General features: G+C 32.2%; 3 protein-coding genes and 5 non-coding genes across 10 annotated transcripts; 7 read left to right on the forward strand and 1 right to left on the reverse strand.

The window, feature by feature from the left end:
* Positions 1–2,585, reverse strand: LOC133825752 (putative disease resistance protein At3g14460). The gene is made up of 2 exons (XM_062258654.1): positions 2,273–2,585; positions 1–2,195 (listed from the first exon to the last, which is right to left on the reverse strand). Exons 1-2 carry the CDS (start codon positions 2,583–2,585, stop codon positions 1–3), a joined length of 2,508 nt encoding a protein of 835 aa, XP_062114638.1.
* A 7,727-nt stretch (positions 2,586–10,312) lies between these two features.
* On the forward strand, positions 10,313–13,155 carry LOC133824449 (uncharacterized). 2 transcript variants are annotated; one of them, XM_062257336.1, is made up of 7 exons: positions 10,336–10,463; positions 11,736–11,850; positions 12,083–12,144; positions 12,258–12,276; positions 12,371–12,448; positions 12,551–12,655; positions 12,740–13,155. In XM_062257336.1, exons 3-7 carry the CDS (start codon positions 12,140–12,142, stop codon positions 12,854–12,856), a joined length of 324 nt encoding a protein of 107 aa, XP_062113320.1. In that variant the 5' UTR covers positions 10,336–10,463; positions 11,736–11,850; positions 12,083–12,139; the 3' UTR covers positions 12,857–13,155. The 2 variants fall into 2 exon arrangements, with proteins under 2 accessions (XP_062113319.1, XP_062113320.1); XM_062257335.1 differs by lacking the exon at positions 11,736–11,850 and having other exon boundaries at positions 10,313–10,463.
* On the forward strand, positions 10,580–10,668 carry LOC133828400 (small nucleolar RNA Z159/U59). The gene has a single exon (XR_009891022.1). It is a non-coding gene; the product is annotated as a small nucleolar RNA Z159/U59 (small nucleolar RNA).
* LOC133828401 (small nucleolar RNA Z159/U59) lies at positions 11,076–11,159 on the forward strand. The gene has a single exon (XR_009891023.1). It is a non-coding gene; the product is annotated as a small nucleolar RNA Z159/U59 (small nucleolar RNA).
* Positions 11,439–11,522, forward strand: LOC133828402 (small nucleolar RNA Z159/U59). The gene has a single exon (XR_009891024.1). It is a non-coding gene; the product is annotated as a small nucleolar RNA Z159/U59 (small nucleolar RNA).
* LOC133828397 (small nucleolar RNA Z159/U59) lies at positions 11,758–11,842 on the forward strand. The gene has a single exon (XR_009891019.1). It is a non-coding gene; the product is annotated as a small nucleolar RNA Z159/U59 (small nucleolar RNA).
* Positions 13,156–14,662: 1,507 nt separating the features above from the next.
* On the forward strand, positions 14,663–18,078 carry LOC133824450 (ribosomal RNA-processing protein 14-C-like). Of its 2 annotated transcripts, none has more exons than XM_062257337.1 (2): positions 14,663–14,796; positions 16,829–18,078. In XM_062257337.1, the coding sequence occupies exon 2, from the start codon at positions 16,829–16,831 to the stop codon at positions 17,885–17,887; it is 1,059 nt and encodes a 352-aa protein (XP_062113321.1). In that variant the 5' UTR covers positions 14,663–14,796; the 3' UTR covers positions 17,888–18,078. The 2 variants fall into 2 exon arrangements, with proteins under 2 accessions (XP_062113321.1, XP_062113322.1); XM_062257338.1 differs by lacking the exon at positions 14,663–14,796 and adding an exon at positions 16,124–16,269.
* LOC133828399 (small nucleolar RNA Z159/U59) lies at positions 14,905–14,990 on the forward strand. Its single transcript, XR_009891021.1, has one exon. It is a non-coding gene; the product is annotated as a small nucleolar RNA Z159/U59 (small nucleolar RNA).
* Positions 18,079–18,695: the final 617 nt, after the last annotated feature.

The following is an 18,695-nucleotide window of genomic DNA, read 5'->3' on the forward strand; positions in this document are numbered from 1 at the left end:
TTAAGTGGTGAAAGCATGGTTAAGTTGGAACATACCTGAATTAAAATCAACCGGAGTTGTTGTCTGGATGATTAGGAAATTATGAATGGTAAATGTAAGCTCAACGAAATGTAACGTGGGGTATGTGATGTGACTAATCTTGCTCCAGTGTTCCTCATTCTGGTCGTACTTTTCCTTTAGCAAAGTACAACAGTCTATGTTCAAAGTTCTGAGGGAGGTTGGAAACCCTTCTTCTGACAATGTGTGCAACTTATGGCAAGAACTGATTTTAAGTACTTCCAAGAATTTGAGTTGACCAAGCCCATTTTTGTCCAGGCTTTCAAGTTCTTGAAAGAAGTGGATATCAAGAGAAGTAATGGTGGCAGGTAGTAGCCCTTCCTCCGGGAATGATTCAATATCTTCTCCCTCTCCACGAATTGTAACATCCCTAAGATGGGGTAGTGTTTGCTCATTCCATTTCATCACCAAAAATTTACGATAGGATATTTCAAGACTAGACATACTAATGGGTGGACCACCTTCAGGGAAAGTCTCTATCAACGGATAATTTTTTATTGTCAAAGTTTTCAAAGATGAGAGGGAAGCCATCTTCTCTGGCAACCACTTCAAGTTAGGACAATACATGATTCTAAAGTAAGCCAGTTTGGGAGCAATAAGTCCACCATTTGGAAAAGATACAAACCTATGACAATCCCTGATTTCTAGAGAAGATAGAAATGTTAGTTCGTGACATTGCCCATCAGACATTGAGAGGGCTTCAACATAGTAACATTCACTAAGAACAAGAGATTTGAGATTGGGAAATAAATCCATATGGAGGGATCTAAAGGATGATCCACATTCATGCAAAAAAATATATTGAAGAGGAGGGTGTTGGTAGAATGGATTGGGAGTAGTGGTACGCAAACATCCAGTAGAAGTAGAAGAAGGATTCGTTGGCTTTATTGCATCATACATTGACTCTATATTTTCTGAATGCATAATTTTTATTTCTCTAACACATGGTAATCTTGTGTTATTGAAAACAAGCTGCTCACTAGTTCCATTAATGTCAAGCTTTGTTAACGAAGGAAAGAAGCGAGGCAAATTCCCGATGAACTTAGGACAATTACTAATCTCAAGTGTTTTGAGTTTACCGTATGTTGTTGCATCTTCTGTTTGCATTGAATCCCATTGCTCCCAAGATAACATTAGATTGAAGCTTAAGAACTCCAATAATGAAAATGGCTTTTTCACATAACTATTCCCGTAGAACTCAGCACCCATCATTACTACCGAATAAAATTCTGAAATGTAAAGATCTTTCAGCAAAGGCAGTTGCCCAAGTGGTGGTAAATTTGAGCAACGGCTACAATCTTCAAGCCTTACTTTGACAATGTTGGTAAACGAATCATTCCCAACCCAATTTGGAAATTTTGTGCCTCGGTAGTAAACAATCTTAATCTGCTTCAACGTTGTGTTAGGTGAAAGCATTTCAAGCACACTCTCTCCATGTTTTGGATCAACAACAACATTATCAAAACTCCTTCTACCACTCCATTCCAAACTCAGTTTCTCAAGCTGCTTCTTATCCAGTACATTGACTTGATCCGATGCTATTTCCACATTTTCTAACTTCTTAATGTAAAGTTCTCCATGTAGACTTGGAAGTTTTGCCAACTCTTCTACTTTAGCACCACTCTCCTTTCCCACAACAAATGTTGTCAGTGTTTGGAGATTCGTTAATTTATTTATCTTGGTTGGCATCTCTACCAAATCAATTGTACTACTCAAAATAAGATGCCTCAAATTAATGAGATGATGCATATCTTTAGGCAGAGTTGTAAGGTGATAACATCCTTCTAACTTCAATGTTTGTAAATTGAATAACACAGCAACAGAATCTGGTAACATCACAATGTCGTTATAAGAAAGATCTAAGTAGCGAAGATGTTTTAGTTCACCAATCGAACTAGGGAATTCGGTGATACCATAACAAGGTAAAGCTAGAACTCTCAAACTTTTCAACTGCAACAGCAAATTGTGCACTACTTCCTTAGAAATGCGTATACCACTTTCACTAATTGATAAAAAAGTTCGCAAATGAGCAGCTTCAAAATCGTAACTAGATTTCTTGTCATCACAATGAAAGAGTTTTGTGTCATATCCAAGGTGACGTGTCTTCTTCTCAAACTTAGCAATGTCTTCATTGTGCTCTAATAAACAACAGTATTTCCCAGAAACAGTTCTAGCCAAATCAACAATAAGATATGCATGACAAAACAAGATTCACCTGTCCTGGTCTTGGACTTTAGAAAAAATGACACAGATACTAAATCATTGAAATACTCATCGCCAACTTCTTCCATTCTTCTATTCCCCTCAGAATGCTTCACAAGATTTTCTGCCATCCATATTAAGACCAACCCTTCTCTTTGAAATTCATAGCCTTTTGGGAATATTGAACAATAAGCAAAACACTTTTTTAAGTATGGAGGAAGATAGTAGTAGCTCACTTCTAAAGCTGCAGGAAGAATCTTGCTACCTTTATCTGTCAGCTCCCAAATATTACTCTTTGCTATTTGTTCCCATCTATCTCTCAGCATCCAACGTCGATCTCAAGAGCCCTCCTAGAACTTTAGCAGCTAAAGGTAAGCCATTACATTTCTTAGCAACTTCTCTGCCAATACTTCCCAATCTTGGATTCTCAATAAACATATTAAGATTTCCCCGAGAAGCATGTTTTGCAAATATTTCCCAACACTCATCTTTTGATAATTCTTTAAATATGCACTACCTGTATAGTCAATGACTTATTGTTACTTTTTCATATCTGTTAGGTGGGCAATTGTTTACCTCGCACAGATGAAACCACTAATCGTTCCAATCCTCAGTGAAGTAGAGTAAGATTATGTACGATCAATCAATATGTTTCTGCATATACTCTAGGTTACCCTTCATTGTTTCGAACTTCATGTGGGGTAATGTGTACTTTTGAAAGAGAATTTGAGTGCCACATATATTTATATAGCTTGGTCTTTTATAATTGCCCTTTAAGTTGTTTATTCATTCTTTGGAACAAGTTGATCCAGTGACGTTGGTCAATCTGGGTGTCTGTAACTAAGTACTTTTAGTTTTGATTTAAGTAAAATAAAGACTTATCTTGGTAAGTCCAGTTGACCTTCATATTAATAAAAAAGGATGTTGGTCGCAAAGGATCTTCAGTGTGAAGCTCCTCATTTGTTTTGATGTTGTATATGTTCTTCTTAGTCTGCATGATTGTCTTGTTATATCAATTTGTTGTATATAGATAGAGGGATGATCCCATGTCACAATAGAAAACTGGTCAACATATTCAGGCTCCAGACCCAGCTTGTCTTGCCTCCTCCCCATCGGTAGCGTTCAACCATGGAAACCTCTAGTTCGTTGGCCGAAAAAACCAAGATTTGGTTTGATGGAGACGATTGGAGCATGCATCAGGGGATGTGCGCACGCGAATTCGACCCTAGCAAATTTGACTCTTGAGTTACATTGTAGTTATTTAAGACATCCTGTAAATTTTTAAAAATTTAAATCATTTATAGTGTCGAAAACAAAGTTCAAATAACTTGTTGCACGCGTATTTATTTTTTTATATGCGTGTATAAAATTCAACTGTTTGAACATTGTTTTCAGTATTGAAAATTATTCTAAATTTTTTAAAAATTTGCAGGATGTCTTAAATGACTACAATGTACACTCTCATATAAAAATTATTTAGATGCCAAAATACACAAATGACTGCACCGATGCAACCAAAAAAATGGATGCACCGTAGTTGCTCCCTATATATAATAATAACTTAGGTATTTTCACTCTGCAAATATCCCTCATCTTTTTAATAAGTTATTTTAAGTTTTGATTTATGTTTTTTTTTTCTAAAAAAAATCATTTAAGAAACTATAGAGGGTGTTTGGCTCCTTAACTAAAAAACAGTTTTTTGTTTTTAAAACCTAAAATTGTTTTATGAAAACAAGTAGGGGTGTTTGGCATTGTTTTTAGAAAACAATTTTTAAAAACAAAGTTACAAAACACAAAAAATTATGAGAACAACAAAAAGTTGTTTTTAGTTGTTCTCAATTTTTTCTTTGTCAATTTTTTTTCTCACATTACATTTTTTCTCATCACTTATTATCTCATTATTTTCTATCTCATCACTCCCTATATTCTCATTTTCTCTCTCCTCATTTTTTTATCTAGCCATTTTCTCTCTCCTTATTTTTCATCACTTTTTCTTTCATATTACTTTATCTCAGTATTATTACAAACTTATAAAAGATTTTTCTCTTTGTAAATATATTTATTAATTTTTTATTTAAGATTTTAAAAAAATAAAACTAAAAAATTATTTTTAAAAAACATTAACCAAACGCATGTTGTTTTTTGAAAACTACAAAAATTGTTATTTGACAACCATAAAAACTGTTTTTTGTTCTTATTTCTGAAAACACAATTTTGAAAACAAATAACAGAAAATAATGTCAAATAGGTCCTACATTTTTTTTAATTAAATGACATGGAAAAATTTAAAGCAACACGAGTGTCTATATTGCACTTATAGATTAGGAACTAACACACCATTTTATACACAAGAAGGAGTTTTGTGGTAAAAAAATGTTATTTAAGATTTTTGCCCCCGAATAATGATACATTATCGTGCCCAGTAATTTTTTTGGGCTGTTAAAAATTCTCCCTAAACTATTCACAGTATTGTAAAGTAGGATTTCCATCAAATTTTTTCCAATGTGGCTAACGACATACTGACGTGGCTCTGTGCTTGCTGATGTGTCTTGTCAACCTTAGCACCACATATATATTTAAAAAATAATTTAAAAGTATTAAAAATCTCTTTTTTTATTAAAATTAATAAATTAAAAATAAATCATAGTTTATAAACAAAAGAGTAAGATTTGATTTAATTTAAATTATTTTTAGTGTAATGATTTATTTTTACATATTAATTTTTAATAAAAAAAGAGTTTTTTAATATTTTTAAATTACACATGTGACAAAAGTCTCACTTTACAATACTATGAATAGTTCGCGGAGCAATTTTAATAGGCCGAAAAAATCAAGTGGCACAATAATATATAGGTTATAATTCGGAGGGCAAAAATCCCAAATAAAAAAAGAAAAGAAAAAATATTAGACATTTAAGTGCAACTAAATTAAAAGTAAAAAGATTTTGCAGTCAATATCTCTTAAATAAGTGTATGAATTTACTAATAATAATTAATTGTGACTTGAGGTTGATATTTTTCATTGTATATTCTTTTTTAATTCTAAAGACAAGGTTTATAAGATAAATCTTTTCAAACTTTGATTTTGAAAGAGATAAGAAACCACTAAAAGTGTGGGTTTTCTTTTGATTTGGAATGCATTTCTCAACTGATTTTGTTACCTGATTTTGTTTGCGACTGGGACTCGCAGATTCTCAACTTTGTTACTTATGAATTTGGTGGAGTAAGATTATTGGGATTGAGATAAAATTTATTTGGGAGCTAGTTGTAATATGAATTCGAGAAATCAAACTAAAAACTTTCGTTCATTGAGATATTCCATGAGAAATACATTTGGAGACCTAAATTGAAAAGGCTTTAATGATATACAACATTTGGATTGGGAAGTAACATGATTTTTTTTACAAATTAGTGGCCAATGAATTATGAGTGTGTTTTATATAGTGGGGATTAGGGATGAAATTTTTTCGCATGAGAATGGGTCCTCGTGGAGACCTGCCTCTAATGGGGTGGGGATTTTTTACCTAAATGGGGAACGAGACAAGGACAAATACAATTTATTGTCTCTAAATGTTAAATGGGGTAGGGATGAGCATGACATTCCTCGCCCCAACGGAACCCTGTTTAGTTTTTATTTAATTTGTGATAGTATATTTAGTTATTATATACATGTTTCTTTATGTATTTTTGTAGCATATTATAAAGTTTTGAAAGATTTTTAATTTTAATTTAGATAATATTTAGTACTTTATATTATAAATATAGTATAATATTTTAATTTTTTTATGTGCTCTATCTTTTTTATTTATAAGTTTTATTGTGTTTTGAACAAATGGGTCCCTGTGGGAATCACCCGACCTACCCTAGATGGGGAATATACAATGATGGGGTTGGGACAAGGATTAAAATAATTAACGAGGATGGGGACGAGATAGTACTCCTCTCCCATTACCTACCCCGTTTCCATCCCTATTGGGATATGGTCTACAATATAGGTCACAATATTATAACACGACTTGAAAACAATACATAATTATCAAGCTTGAGTTAAACATAAACAAGTTTAGGTCAAAATAAATTTAGCTCGATTAAACTTTCATATCCAAATCAAGTCAACCCACCAAACTCAAAATTAGATAAAATATAAAATTAATACTCAGGTCAGATTAACCTGAAAATAATTCATTTATTAAGACACGAATTATTATATTCTTAATGATGTAAAATTAAAAGAAAATGAACTTTCATTAGTTAAAATGGACCATATTGGTAGAACTTTCATTTGTCTTACAAGTTAGGCAATACTCAAATAGTAGCATAGATCTCACAATGAAGATGACTCAAATAATAGCTAACCAAGCCAAATAGAGTGGTATAATAAATCAACCAAATATAATGAAAATCCACAATTAGGAAAGTCAAAACTAAACCCCCAAAATAGATACACAACCTGTGAGACACCTTTTAAAGATCTTACAATCGAGTGACGATACTTTTTGCCTAATCAACGACACCAACAAAGGTCCAAGACCAATACTAATTTGAGATAGGAGAAGAGATCGAACCAAAACTAGCCAAAGCCAAAGTCCATGATGGACAAGGGTGAACTAACACCGTTAAATAAATAAATAAACTATTATAAATAAGATAATTATTAATCTCTTTCTTTATATTAATCCAAACATGAATAATATTTATTTTAGTATATAGTTTTTCAAAATAAAAATTATATAGTTAAGTAATTAATTAATTCACAATTAATTGATTGCCCATAATTATTTCCTTGCCCTCGAAAATTAATTCATTTGCAATTAAGTCATTCTCTCTACAAATCTTTCTTTTGATAGCCTTACCCTTGACAGTGTAGGGCAAATGTGATGTGGGGAGCATGGACCTATAATACGAAACTCTAATAAACTAGATTATTCATTAAACTCTGTAATATAATAATCTTATTTATTAATTTCATGATTACTCCACTATAAATATGGAATCGCATTCTAAGTATTTATAGAATTATATTTACAGAGTTTTCTCTTGTAGTCCATTGATATAATCAATAAATGTAGTATTGTCCTCCAATTATTGGTTCGTTAATTAAAGTTGGTCAAGATTACCGTTTTACCTTTCTAATTACCTCTTGATCCTTAAGTAGCATTAATTCACTAGCGAATAATTAATCTATAATAAAATTATATATTAGATCTCAATAACTATCTGGTTCCAGAATTAGCCCTTAAGGGAGCTAATATTCGAACTGTTAGGAAAATATGAATTCCATTATTGTAAATCATGTTCCCATCCATTCATGATATTGAATCTTAAAAAAAAAAAAATCATTACCCTCATTGTACTAGGAAACATTAACAAATGAATCAAAAGATCCAATAAACATAAACAGAACTTCATGAATACTCAGGATTTAGACTGATCTACAAATGATCATCTATTATGATAAGAATTAAATATTTATGTCAAACGACAAGTTTATAATGATAATTAACTATGATCGGTCCTGTCATATATAATATCTATTATATACAACACATTTACTAAGACGTCCATCCACATCAGTAATCTGAATCTAGATCACTTGCATCTTGTGTGCTTAGTAAACCGCACTAGTAACCATTCATTAAAGATTCCTTACTTTAATATGTTACTGACTATTTTATTCATTATATATATGATCTTATCTCTATCGTACTAATACAAGATCATATTCTCATGAATGAATAATGAATTTTTTTGATATTATTATATAATTAATTCAAACAATAATTATAACATTCAAATATAATAAAATTGTACTTTTATTTAAATCAATAAAATGTCTTTACATGCTAGAGCATTAATCCTAACAACAATAACTAGAACCATACAAACTAAAACAAAAACCAAAACGAAAAAGACCACCACGCCACCCCCCGCCATGAAACCACAACCCTAACCACCGACCACCAAATAATAGATGATCATGGCCCCAAAAACAACGTTGCAACCAAATAGATACAAAGGCACAAACACCTACAATGAAATGCCTCTGCCACTAACAAGCTCCACAATCCTTGATGTCGATGAGGCCGTGGATTCATGCAGCACACCAAATCCCGTCACAAGTGCCCTTTACCCTACCATTACCAATGGAACCAAAGTTGGAAACACTGCAAAAGTAAGCCAACCATCACAAAACCCCTCCCCAACAACAAACCTAGAACCGCCCACCATAGTAAGCCTTGAAGACAACCCCTCTCAAACAGAGCGTGCTAGACACACGATAGGGCAGGCGATGACACCCATAGTCGAGAAGAAGGAAGGAGAAAGGGAAACCTTGGATCCTAAGGATCTGATTGGTTTGTGATTGGAAAACTGTATTTTAAAAAATTATGTTTCTAAAATGAAAATCTGGATTTATAGTCTTAAAACAAGTATTTGAAAATGTGATTGATCCAGAATCCGTAAACTATTTTTGAATTTTAAAAAACGAAATATGTGATTGGTAGAGAATCTGAAAATTTAAAAAAGTAATAGATTTGTAGGATTTTAGGATGTAGTGATTTGAATTTGGAGAAAACGTTAAAATAGTGTTTTCTATTTTGTAGCTTAAAATTAGAATTAGTATTTGGATTGAGAATTTGAAAACAAATAACCAATCAAATATACATGTGGGCCCTACCAAATTTAAGTTTTAAAAATCATAAAATTGAATTTGGATTCACTACCAATCAGCCCCTAAGGTTCTGAAATAACTTAAAAGTGAAAAAGTAAAATAATAGAATAAATTAAATGAAAGTTATATTTACACCTCATAAATATATAAATACACCCCAAACTAATATACACTTAATCCATAAATATAAAAACATACTACACTCCATTTAATGCTTATATTAGGTTTGAATTATACATTTTTTAAAATAAAAAAAATGATATAAGTAAAAGAAATTATGCACCTCATTTATTAAAAATTAATAAATTATAAATTTGAATTGTTCTTACTAAAATAAATAAATATATTTAAAGATCTAATACAATCTCAAATATAAAATTATGAAAAAAATAAAAACTTACAAAAATTACTTTAAAGACTCAATTAAAATGAAAAATAAAATAAAATTTTAATGTAGTTAGACATTGGATATAACAAGAAAGCATAAAACTTTACAAATAGAATTAAAGAGTTAAAATATTACATTTTTAATCATTTATAAAAGTATGCAATAAATTTTTTTAACAAAAAAAGAAAAAAGAAAAATAAGTTAGGTTAAAAATTCTCACACACACGAACCTAAACGCCACACATAAGCCCTCACAAGTATAACTAAGAAGCACGAGTGGAGCCTAACACCACCTCACACGACATACTGCTATTGGTGTAATTTAGTATCAAGTCCCACATATTTTAATTTTAAATATTATATGTGGGACCTGATACTAAATTGTATCAATCATTGTAAGGCGATTTTGGACACCATGGGTTCTCAATAACAATGCTCAAGCCCTCACCCTCCCTTACAATTTCACTAAACACTTATCTTCTCTCTCACTTAATAGTTGATATTTTTATAAAGTTGTTAATATTTCATAACTATTTAAGAAATTGGTGGAAATTGTTTATTTTTTTAAGTGATTTTGCACTCTGGCTTACTTTTGATAATTTTTTGCAAAATGACCTCTGTCTAAAATTCGACCAGTTGTCTAAATTTTTCGACCGGCTGTTTAAATTTTTCGACCACCTATCTAAATTTTCGATTAGCTGTCTAAATTATGAGAGGTCATTTTGCAAATAATTATTAAAACTAGGTTAGAGTGCAAAATGATTTTAAAAAATAGGTCATTTTGCCAAAGGACCCTAACTATTTATATTTTCTAGCGAGTGACATTATATGACATATTTTTACGAAGGGAGACATTCTAAGACTAATTTTAAAAGTTTACTTATAATGTTAGGTTGAAAAATGATGAAATTAACAATCAAACAAATTATGGTATTTCTCAACTTCTTTTGGTTTTTAACTTCTCATCATTTCTACAACTCTCTTTGGGGGCATTCGGTCCACAATTTTACTAATGGGCTGGCTCTTTGGGCCCAAATCCTAATTTACAGTAGTCGGCGGGAAACCCTTCATCGCTGGGTTAGGGTTTATCGTTCTTACTCTACTTTCGAATTGTAGATCTCACTCGGACACTAAGAAGCTCTACAAGGTATGCAAATCTCTAACTCTCCCCTGGAGTTTTTGTATCTTCCGTTGTTTTTGTATGCGATCTTGAGTTTAGGGTTTTTATTTTCTTGCGTGTTTACTGTTTCGTGGATTTGTGTGGTCTCTAATGATGATCTTAGTTAAATAACTTTCGTTCTTCTGATAAAAAAAATTGTGAGGAATGTTATGGAGACCTGAACTGAAGGGACATTTTAATTCATTACTTGATTTTTTTGGGCACTAAAATGATTTAGAGCAAATGTTTATTCGGTTTAATTTCGATGCATAAGGAGTTGATGCTTGGAGTTGTGATATTTTTCATTGCAGTTTCTTTTTTAGTTTTACTAAAAAACAATGTATATAAGATAAATCTTTCCAAAATGTTTGGATTTCTGGAAAAGATAAGAAACTATTAGGAATCGGGGCCTTCTTTTGATTTAAAGTTTTTTGGTAGTCACCTGATTTTGTTTACAATTGGGTCTTGCAGAGTTTTCTCAACTTTATTACTTAAGAATTTGGTGGAGTGAGATTCTTGAACTCGATTGGAATACCGAATACCATTCAAATTTGATTTTTTATTTGGGAGTCAGTTGTAATAGGGTTTTATGGTAATATTGCCTCTGAGGATGATCGAACTAAAACTTTCAACCTTCTGAGATATTACATGTGGAAAATTTTTGGAGACCTGAACTGAGGAGGCTGAGTTTAATGATATACGACCTCTGGATTGGGAAGTAACATTAATTTTTCAGGAATTAGTGACCTAGGAATTATGAGACTGTTTTATACAGTGGGGGTCTGTTTAGATTTTGAGTGTTTTATGCTTTCTGAACTGATATTGAAGCGAACTATTTTGGTTTTTTTTGTGTATTTAATTCTGAAGTTGCTTCCATTACTGGGAGTAAGGTTCATTTTATGACCTTGGAAGTTGTTGAAAACTGATACGGCTATCTGATGTTTTAGAAGAATATTTTGTATTGCCTCTTAGGATGAGCAGCGAATAACTTTCGTTCTTCCGAGATACCCTATGCGGAAAATTATTCGAGACCTGAACCGAAGAGGCTAAACTAGGTGATTTGTGGAACCACAGTTAGAAAATTAGGGTATTGACGATTGGACATATAGGGTGTGGTTGTGTTGCCATTTTTTATTCTGAAATGATATTGAAGCAAATCTTCATTTATTTATTGGGCATTTAGTCCTCAAGGTGTTTCCATTGCTAGGGTGAATAGTTCATTTACTTATGTTCGTTCCTGAATGTTGTTACTGCTTTCAGACATTTTGTAAAATTTTCTATTGCCTTTGAGGATGATCAAACTATTAACTTTCGTTCTTCCGAGATATCCCATGTGGAAAATTATTGGAGACCTGAACTGAAGAGGCTGAACTAGGTGATTTATAGAACCATACATCTGTTGTAGTGGCGTGTGTTGATATTTTTATTTTTTTCCTGTAACAAGGATTCTTGGTTTGTTAGAAGTTTTATTTTAATATATAATGTGACTATTTGATGTTCTGCCTTATTTCAGCAAGTGTTCCAATTTTTCTTTGAAGACATATATATTTCATAGTATTGACTCTTCTAACTTGATATCTTTTGTTTGTTTGTATGTGATTTTTCAGATCAAAGCAAAGATTGGATTCGAGTGGATTGGATTTAAGAGGCATTAAAAGTTCACAATGAGGTACTGCTTTGTTCTTATGTTGCTTTTGCATTTATTTTTTCATTATCTTCAACTGCATCTGTATTTACTGATGAATCTTTTCTTGGATTGGATTTGTGGTTTTGCTTCTCCAGTCGGCCAATTGAAGAAGATGTAAGTCAATCCTACTCTGTTGCTTATTATGTACGCTTTGAAAGTATCTTTGCATTACTTAAATGTTGATGCTGATGGAAGTTGATCACTGCAGGTTGTCAAGACTGAAGACGAGGAATTTAATACAGGACCACTTTCTGTTCTGATGATGAGTGTCAAAAACAACACCCAAGTAATGCTCTCTTATGATTCCAAAATCTTTGTTTTATTTGTGCTTTTTGCATCTTAGGGTTCTTTTTTTAATATAAATTTGAAAATGTTTTCTGTCAAATAGGTGCTCATAAATTGTCGAAACAACAAAAAGCTTCTCGGTCGAGTGAGAGCTTTTGATAGGCACTGCAACATGGTTCTCGAAAATGTTAAAGAAATGTGGACCGAGGTACTTCTTGTTTAGTCATTGTTCTTCTTCATCCCATCATACTTCAATTCATTCATTATTTAATACATGACTTGTAATGTTTAGGTACCAAAGACTGGGAAAGGCAAGAAAAAGGCTCAACCAGTAAACAAAGACAGATTCATCAGTAAAATGTTCCTCCGCGGAGATTCGGTGATCATAGTGCTTAGGAATCCCAAGTGAAATAGTAGGCATGATAGCATTGAGAAGTACATTTTGTTAATGGCAGAAACAGTCCCTAGTAATACCTGTAAGCAGCTGAACTTACCTGGCATGCACTCGGTTACTACTACTAATTGCATTAATGACTTGAGACCATAGATCTTGCTCCACAAATGTCTTAGAAGGGCTGTTGCCATCCTTGTAGCTTGTTTATATGGCATCTTAATTTGTACATTTTGTTCTTTGCTGAAGAATTGATTACTTGGGATTGGACAGATCTTTTGGTTATCTATATGCATATTATGCTTTTCAAGCTGAAACTCGATTTAGAACACTCATCTAAACATGACTCAGACTAGATTATAATTGGCATTGCGAAGAAAATGGTAAGCGGCACCCACAAATAGGTGAAACGTTTTGTTTTTTATGCTAAACTATATTCTTATTGGTTAGTGTCTGTGTTCTTAAAGTCGCCTCTGGCAAATTGTAGTGACATTTCTGTAGAGTTTATAAAATCTATTATGTTGATCCTATTATACAACAGTGTGATCTGTTGTATAATTGTGTTGGGTTTGCTTTTACTGTGTCTAAAGTTATAGTTCAATCATCAAACTAAGTTTATGATTCTATGTAGAATTTTGTTTTTCTCATAAATTCAGTTCCACAATATGATCAATACACATTTAATCAATCTACCAAAACTTTGCCTGAATTATTAGTTATTACCGTAATAATAAAATTATTTCATAATCTCACAGTTTTGTTAACAAATTTGGTGTGATACTTATCTATCACAGAAAATTTTATATTTCAAAACAAAGATACATCGTACACTTATTTTAAAAAAATTTCTCTTACTATCTTCAGTTTTTTAAATGCACAGTTTGAAATTGGATAAGGATTGTGGTCTTGTTTGAATAAAGAGTACTTGCTCGATTACTTTCTCTGACTATCATTTCTTGCTTGCATCGACATGCATGGAAGCACCATAAAAAATATATCCAAACCGTGATTTTGAGCATCTACGAACCAAATTTTTTAATTGATCTAATTGATTCATTTAATACTAATATGCATTAAATAAACATTTGATTACTACATTGATTGAATCTATTTAAGTTTTGATTTTTAAATAATTTAAAATATATTAAAATAGTGTAGGGTATTTTCGCGAGGGGAGGTGGTCCGAACTAGTATAAACTTAGGAGGTGTTTGGTATGAGGTAATGTGAAAGTGAGAATGAGAATCTAAAACATTTTTTATGTTTAATTTTTGTGGGTCCCACTATTTTATAAACTTCAGTTTAATATCACATCCATCCTCCTAAGCTCATCTACACTTTTTAAAGTCACTCAACTACTTAAAACAACCACCCTCTTAGTATTCTTGCTTTCTTTGTGTTTGATAATTTGTCTTTGTTGGTTGTCATAGGTTTTCTTATTCTAAACTAGAGATTTTACAATAATGTTTCTCTAGCAATTAGCATTTCACGGGTGTTTTAATGAAGCAATTTATATTTCATGGTAATTTTCTCACTATGTTGATATTTTATGAAATTGTTGACATTTCGTGTAATTAATTTTGCCTAGCGATTGTCATTTTATACTAATGTTTTTTTTTAATAGTTGATATTTTTATGAAGCAGTTAATATTTCATTACTATTTTTATTCGACATTATATCATATTTTTACGAAGGGAGACATCCTAAGACTAATTTTAAAAGTGTAGGTTGAAAAATGATTGAAATTAAAAGTGGTATTTCTCGACTTTGTTTATTCGGCCCACAATTTTACTAATGGGCTCTCTCTGGGCCCAAACCCTAATTAACAGAAGTCTGCGTAAAACCCCTGCATCGCTGGGTTAGGGTTTATCGTTCTAACTCATTATACAACCAGGTAGTCTTCGCTTTCGTCTATTTTGAAATTGTACATCTTACTCGGACACTAAGAAGCTCCACAAGGTATGCAAATCTCTAGCCCTCTCTTGGAATTTTCGTATCATTAATTCTTCATCTATGCGATCTTGATTTTAGGGTTTTTCTTTTTTTCGTGTTTCGTCGATTTGTGTGGTCTCTAAAGATGATCGAAGATAAATAACTTTCGTTCTTCTGATAAAAAATGTGAGGAATGTTATGGAGACCTGAACTGAAGAGACATTTTAGTTCATTGCTTGATTTTTTTTGGGCACTTTTGAATAAAATGATTTAGAGCGAATGAGTTTCTTCAAAGTTAATTCTTGGAGTTGTAATATAATAAATTAAAACAAGCTAGGTGAAATCTTTTTCTCTTCTCTTCTCACACATTAGCTTAGCTGCCTTTCTCACAATTTCACAATTCTTCTGTCTTTTACTTACTGTCGCAGCTGCCTCGCGGCGGCGGTTTCTTCAGCTCTGTCTCTATTCGAAGTTGTAGCAGTGATACCCACACTCGTGTGTTTCTTTATTTTTTCCCTCAAATCCTTGTGTTGTGCGAATCTGGTTGAGATTATCTTAGTGTTAGTATATGCGTCTGAGTATGAGTATGTGATGCTGAGATTCGTAAACTATGTCTTCTGAGTACCTTAGATTCCCAGAACCTTAATTGTGTGTATTCTGAGTACCTTGGTGCGTAATGTGATGCTTACAAATTATGAGATTTTAATATTATATATATATGGGTTGTTTGGATATAATTATACTAATGAGTTAAAGTAATAGGAAAGTATGGAGTTGGGAGAGTCCTTTACCTAAATGACAGATGGAGATTATGGATAAAATTTATCTTGGTAGGCGGGCATATGTTTGAAGTTAGTAATTAAGAGAGTAAAAAGCAACATATGCATGTGCACTGTGGATCATATGAATTGGTAGAAGTAAACAAAGGGACATCATCCCATTTTTTGACTGACAAGTAGTAACCGCCATGTTTCAATAACCAACCATCTTATTAAATTAAAGAAAAAGAAGATGAGATTAGTATTATGCCTCGTGCTCATTTTCATTTTGAGTATCTTTATCCAGTCTTGTGTGGTCCTCATCTCATCACATCATCATCACAGAATAGAAATTGGTTCAAATCTCTCCCTCCATATGTTGTATCACCATTACATGTGACTGCAAAAATTATTGAAACCCATACATGTATTGTCTTGTGTGGTGCTATTTCCATTACCAAATGCTAGTCACAACTTGTGATAATTGCCAGAAGCTAACTAAATATTCCCAAGTGTTTTGTTAATTGTCTATTGGTTGTGCTCTTCTCTATAAGTACCTCTTGCCTAATCTCTGCTATTGAGTTTGTATTATTAGAGCTATAATAGTGATTTCATAAGGGGTTCTGTCTATGCTTTGGAGAAAATTGGTTTCTTTTATTCTGTGTGGGATTTGATTTCATCTTTGGTACCCTTTTTGTTGTGTGTGTGTTCTTCACTTAAATGGGTTTTGGAAATTTCTAAGGTATCTGTTTCTAAGATATGAACCAATTGTTATAGATATTTAAACTGCTATAAACTATTTTAATTACAAATCTTACATATACTTTAAGAGTTTTAGAAGTTTCTTACTTGGTGAATATTGTTTAATCTATTCCTTTGTATATTTATATAAAGGAGCTTAAACCACAACTTTATAATCTTAATCTATGATTACTTATTCTTATATTCCAATTTTTTCCACCATTAATTAAGTTTTTTAAGTTATACATAAACTTACACAAAGTTGCATACAACTAATTTGGTTCAAAATGAGGACATGCTGGTATATTAACAATTATAACATACAGCAAGTCTTGTGTATGTTAACAATTATAATTATCTTTGCTTTGTTGTTTGAGTTTACTTTATTTGCTTATTTATTAATTTATGTGACAATTTATTTGTATATGTTGATATTTCTTGATATATGTTTATGAAATGGTTGTTTAATTGTCTGTTTTTGTTTGATTTATTTGTTATGAAAATTGTTGTTACTGGTGATTAACTTTCTGAAAAATCTTAAATTTCAATAACTGGTTTAGATGAAGAAGAAAAAGGTCAAGTCTGGTGGTGAATCGAGCACTGTTGTGGATTTGAAGTCTTTAATTCATAATCATTCTCTGTTCTTTGACAAGTTAGTTGAGCTTATACCTGCTAAGTTCTATCTACCTACTGATGACAAGGATAAGCCCTGGTATCAGGGTCTTAGCAAGGCCCAAAAGGCTTCGGCCAAGAAGGAAGCTAGGGAGAACATTAAGAAAGCTCGAAGGAACCGGTTAGACCCCGATAAGTCTTCTGCAACAACCCTTGATTTGCTGAAGGAAAGCTTGGAGAAGGAGAAAAAGGATGTTGAGAGTGATGATAAAGATGAAACCGAGACTAAGCCTGTTTTGTCTGGTTTGGATGATGATAATAGGTCGGTCACATACGAAGAGCTGCGGCAACGATTGCGTCGCAGAATCGAAGAGTTTCAGTCTAGTCGAAACACTGGAGACTCGGAGCCTAGAATAACCAAGAGGTACGAGAGAAATGAGAGGAGAAGCATTGAGTATAAGAAGCGTAAAAGGGAAAATGAGTCCGGAGACAAAGCAGCAGCCGAAACTGGTATTTCAGAGAAGAAAGTAGAGAAAGATATTGAAGAAGCCTCAAAGGTGCTTTCATTTGGTCATGTCAAGCTCAGTAATGACGAAGAGCACGAGAAGAAGAAGAGGAGGGTTTCAAAGGCGAAAGAACTGGAGAGAGCCAAGAAGTTAGAGGAAGCAAAGAATGATCCAGAGAAAGGAGAGATTATCTCAAAGAAGCATTCTTGGGATGCAGCAACAAGTAGAGCCGCTGGGAAAAAGGTTCACGACGATCCCAAGCTGTTGAAACAGAGCTTACACAAGGAGAAGAAGAAGCAACAGAAGAATGCTGAGAAGTGGAAGGAAAGGGTTCAAACGACTGAGAAATTGAAATCAGAGAGACAGCAGAAGAGGTCACAGAACATAGAGCTGAAGAAACAAGATAAGAAGCAGAGGCGAATCGCAAAGAGGGAGAAGAAGCTCATGCGACCGGGATTTGAAGGCAGGAAGGAAGGTTTTATCAATGAAAAATCAGCTTAAAGAATAATAGATTGGCTTGCTGTGACCATTATGAAGAGCAATTGAGTTTCACAAGAATTGCTAAAAAAAAAAAATAGAACATAAAAGCTCGAGTGGGAGATGTGAAACTTGTACGTTTATAAATATGTTTTTTCACAGTTTTGTTAACCTATTTGTCTTTGATTAATATAGTTGATTTTTATTCAGCATAATGCAGATTGATTTTTTTTTTCTAATCCTCGATGTCGATGAACACTTAGTGTTCAATATTATAAATTGTAGGAAATTATATATATCTTAGAGCATCTCTAAATTTAGCCCATTTTACAAAAAAAATCACTGAAATGGTGTTCTAAAAAAATGTACCAAATTTGGCAAAAATTTGACACAATAAATATTACATTTTTCATGTACTATTTTGCCACTAATTAATACAAAATCTTAATTAAAAGCTTTTTTAATTTTTATTTAATTATTTAAATAATTTTTTTTTTGTATATCTTAATTTGCACTTTGTACCTTAGAGTTTAGTTGTAAAATTAGGTTAAATATAACTTTGGTTCATTTTTTGTACTAAATTAGGCATAAAATTTGCCCCATTTATTGGAGAAGGTCTTACATAATATATTGGTTTTAACATAGTAAAATATAAGTTAAAATAATAAAAAATATAAATAATTGTGAATTATGTAGACTTAATATTGTACAATTTATTACATGATTTATGGGAAACAAATTGTCATCTACCAAATACCAATGCATGTTTAAGTCTGTTTTTTTTTTTTTTTGGATAAATGAAGCATGTTATGGTGCAACTCAAACAATGAAT

Source organism: Humulus lupulus, chromosome 3, assembly GCF_963169125.1.
Source record: "Humulus lupulus chromosome 3, drHumLupu1.1, whole genome shotgun sequence".
NCBI classification, from domain to species: Eukaryota; Viridiplantae; Streptophyta; class Magnoliopsida; order Rosales; family Cannabaceae; genus Humulus; species Humulus lupulus.

Excerpts from the sequence above, each read along its gene's own strand:
- LOC133824449 (XM_062257335.1), top strand. Across the intron at positions 12,449-12,550 it reads GTGTCAAAAACAACACCCAA|GTGCTCATAAATTGTCGAAA; the intron begins GTAATGCTCTCT and ends TCTGTCAAATAG. Across the intron at positions 12,656-12,739 it reads TTAAAGAAATGTGGACCGAG|GTACCAAAGACTGGGAAAGG; the intron begins GTACTTCTTGTT and ends TGTAATGTTTAG.
- LOC133825752 (XM_062258654.1), bottom strand. The coding sequence starts at position 2,585 with ATGCTGAGAGATAGATGGGAACAAATAGCAAAGAGTAATATTTGGGAG. Across the intron at positions 2,196-2,272 it reads AAAGTCCAAGACCAGGACAG|AGCACAATGAAGACATTGCT; the intron begins GTGAATCTTGTT and ends GTTGTTTATTAG.
- LOC133824450 (XM_062257337.1), top strand. The coding sequence starts at position 16,829 with ATGAAGAAGAAAAAGGTCAAGTCTGGTGGTGAATCGAGCACTGTTGTG.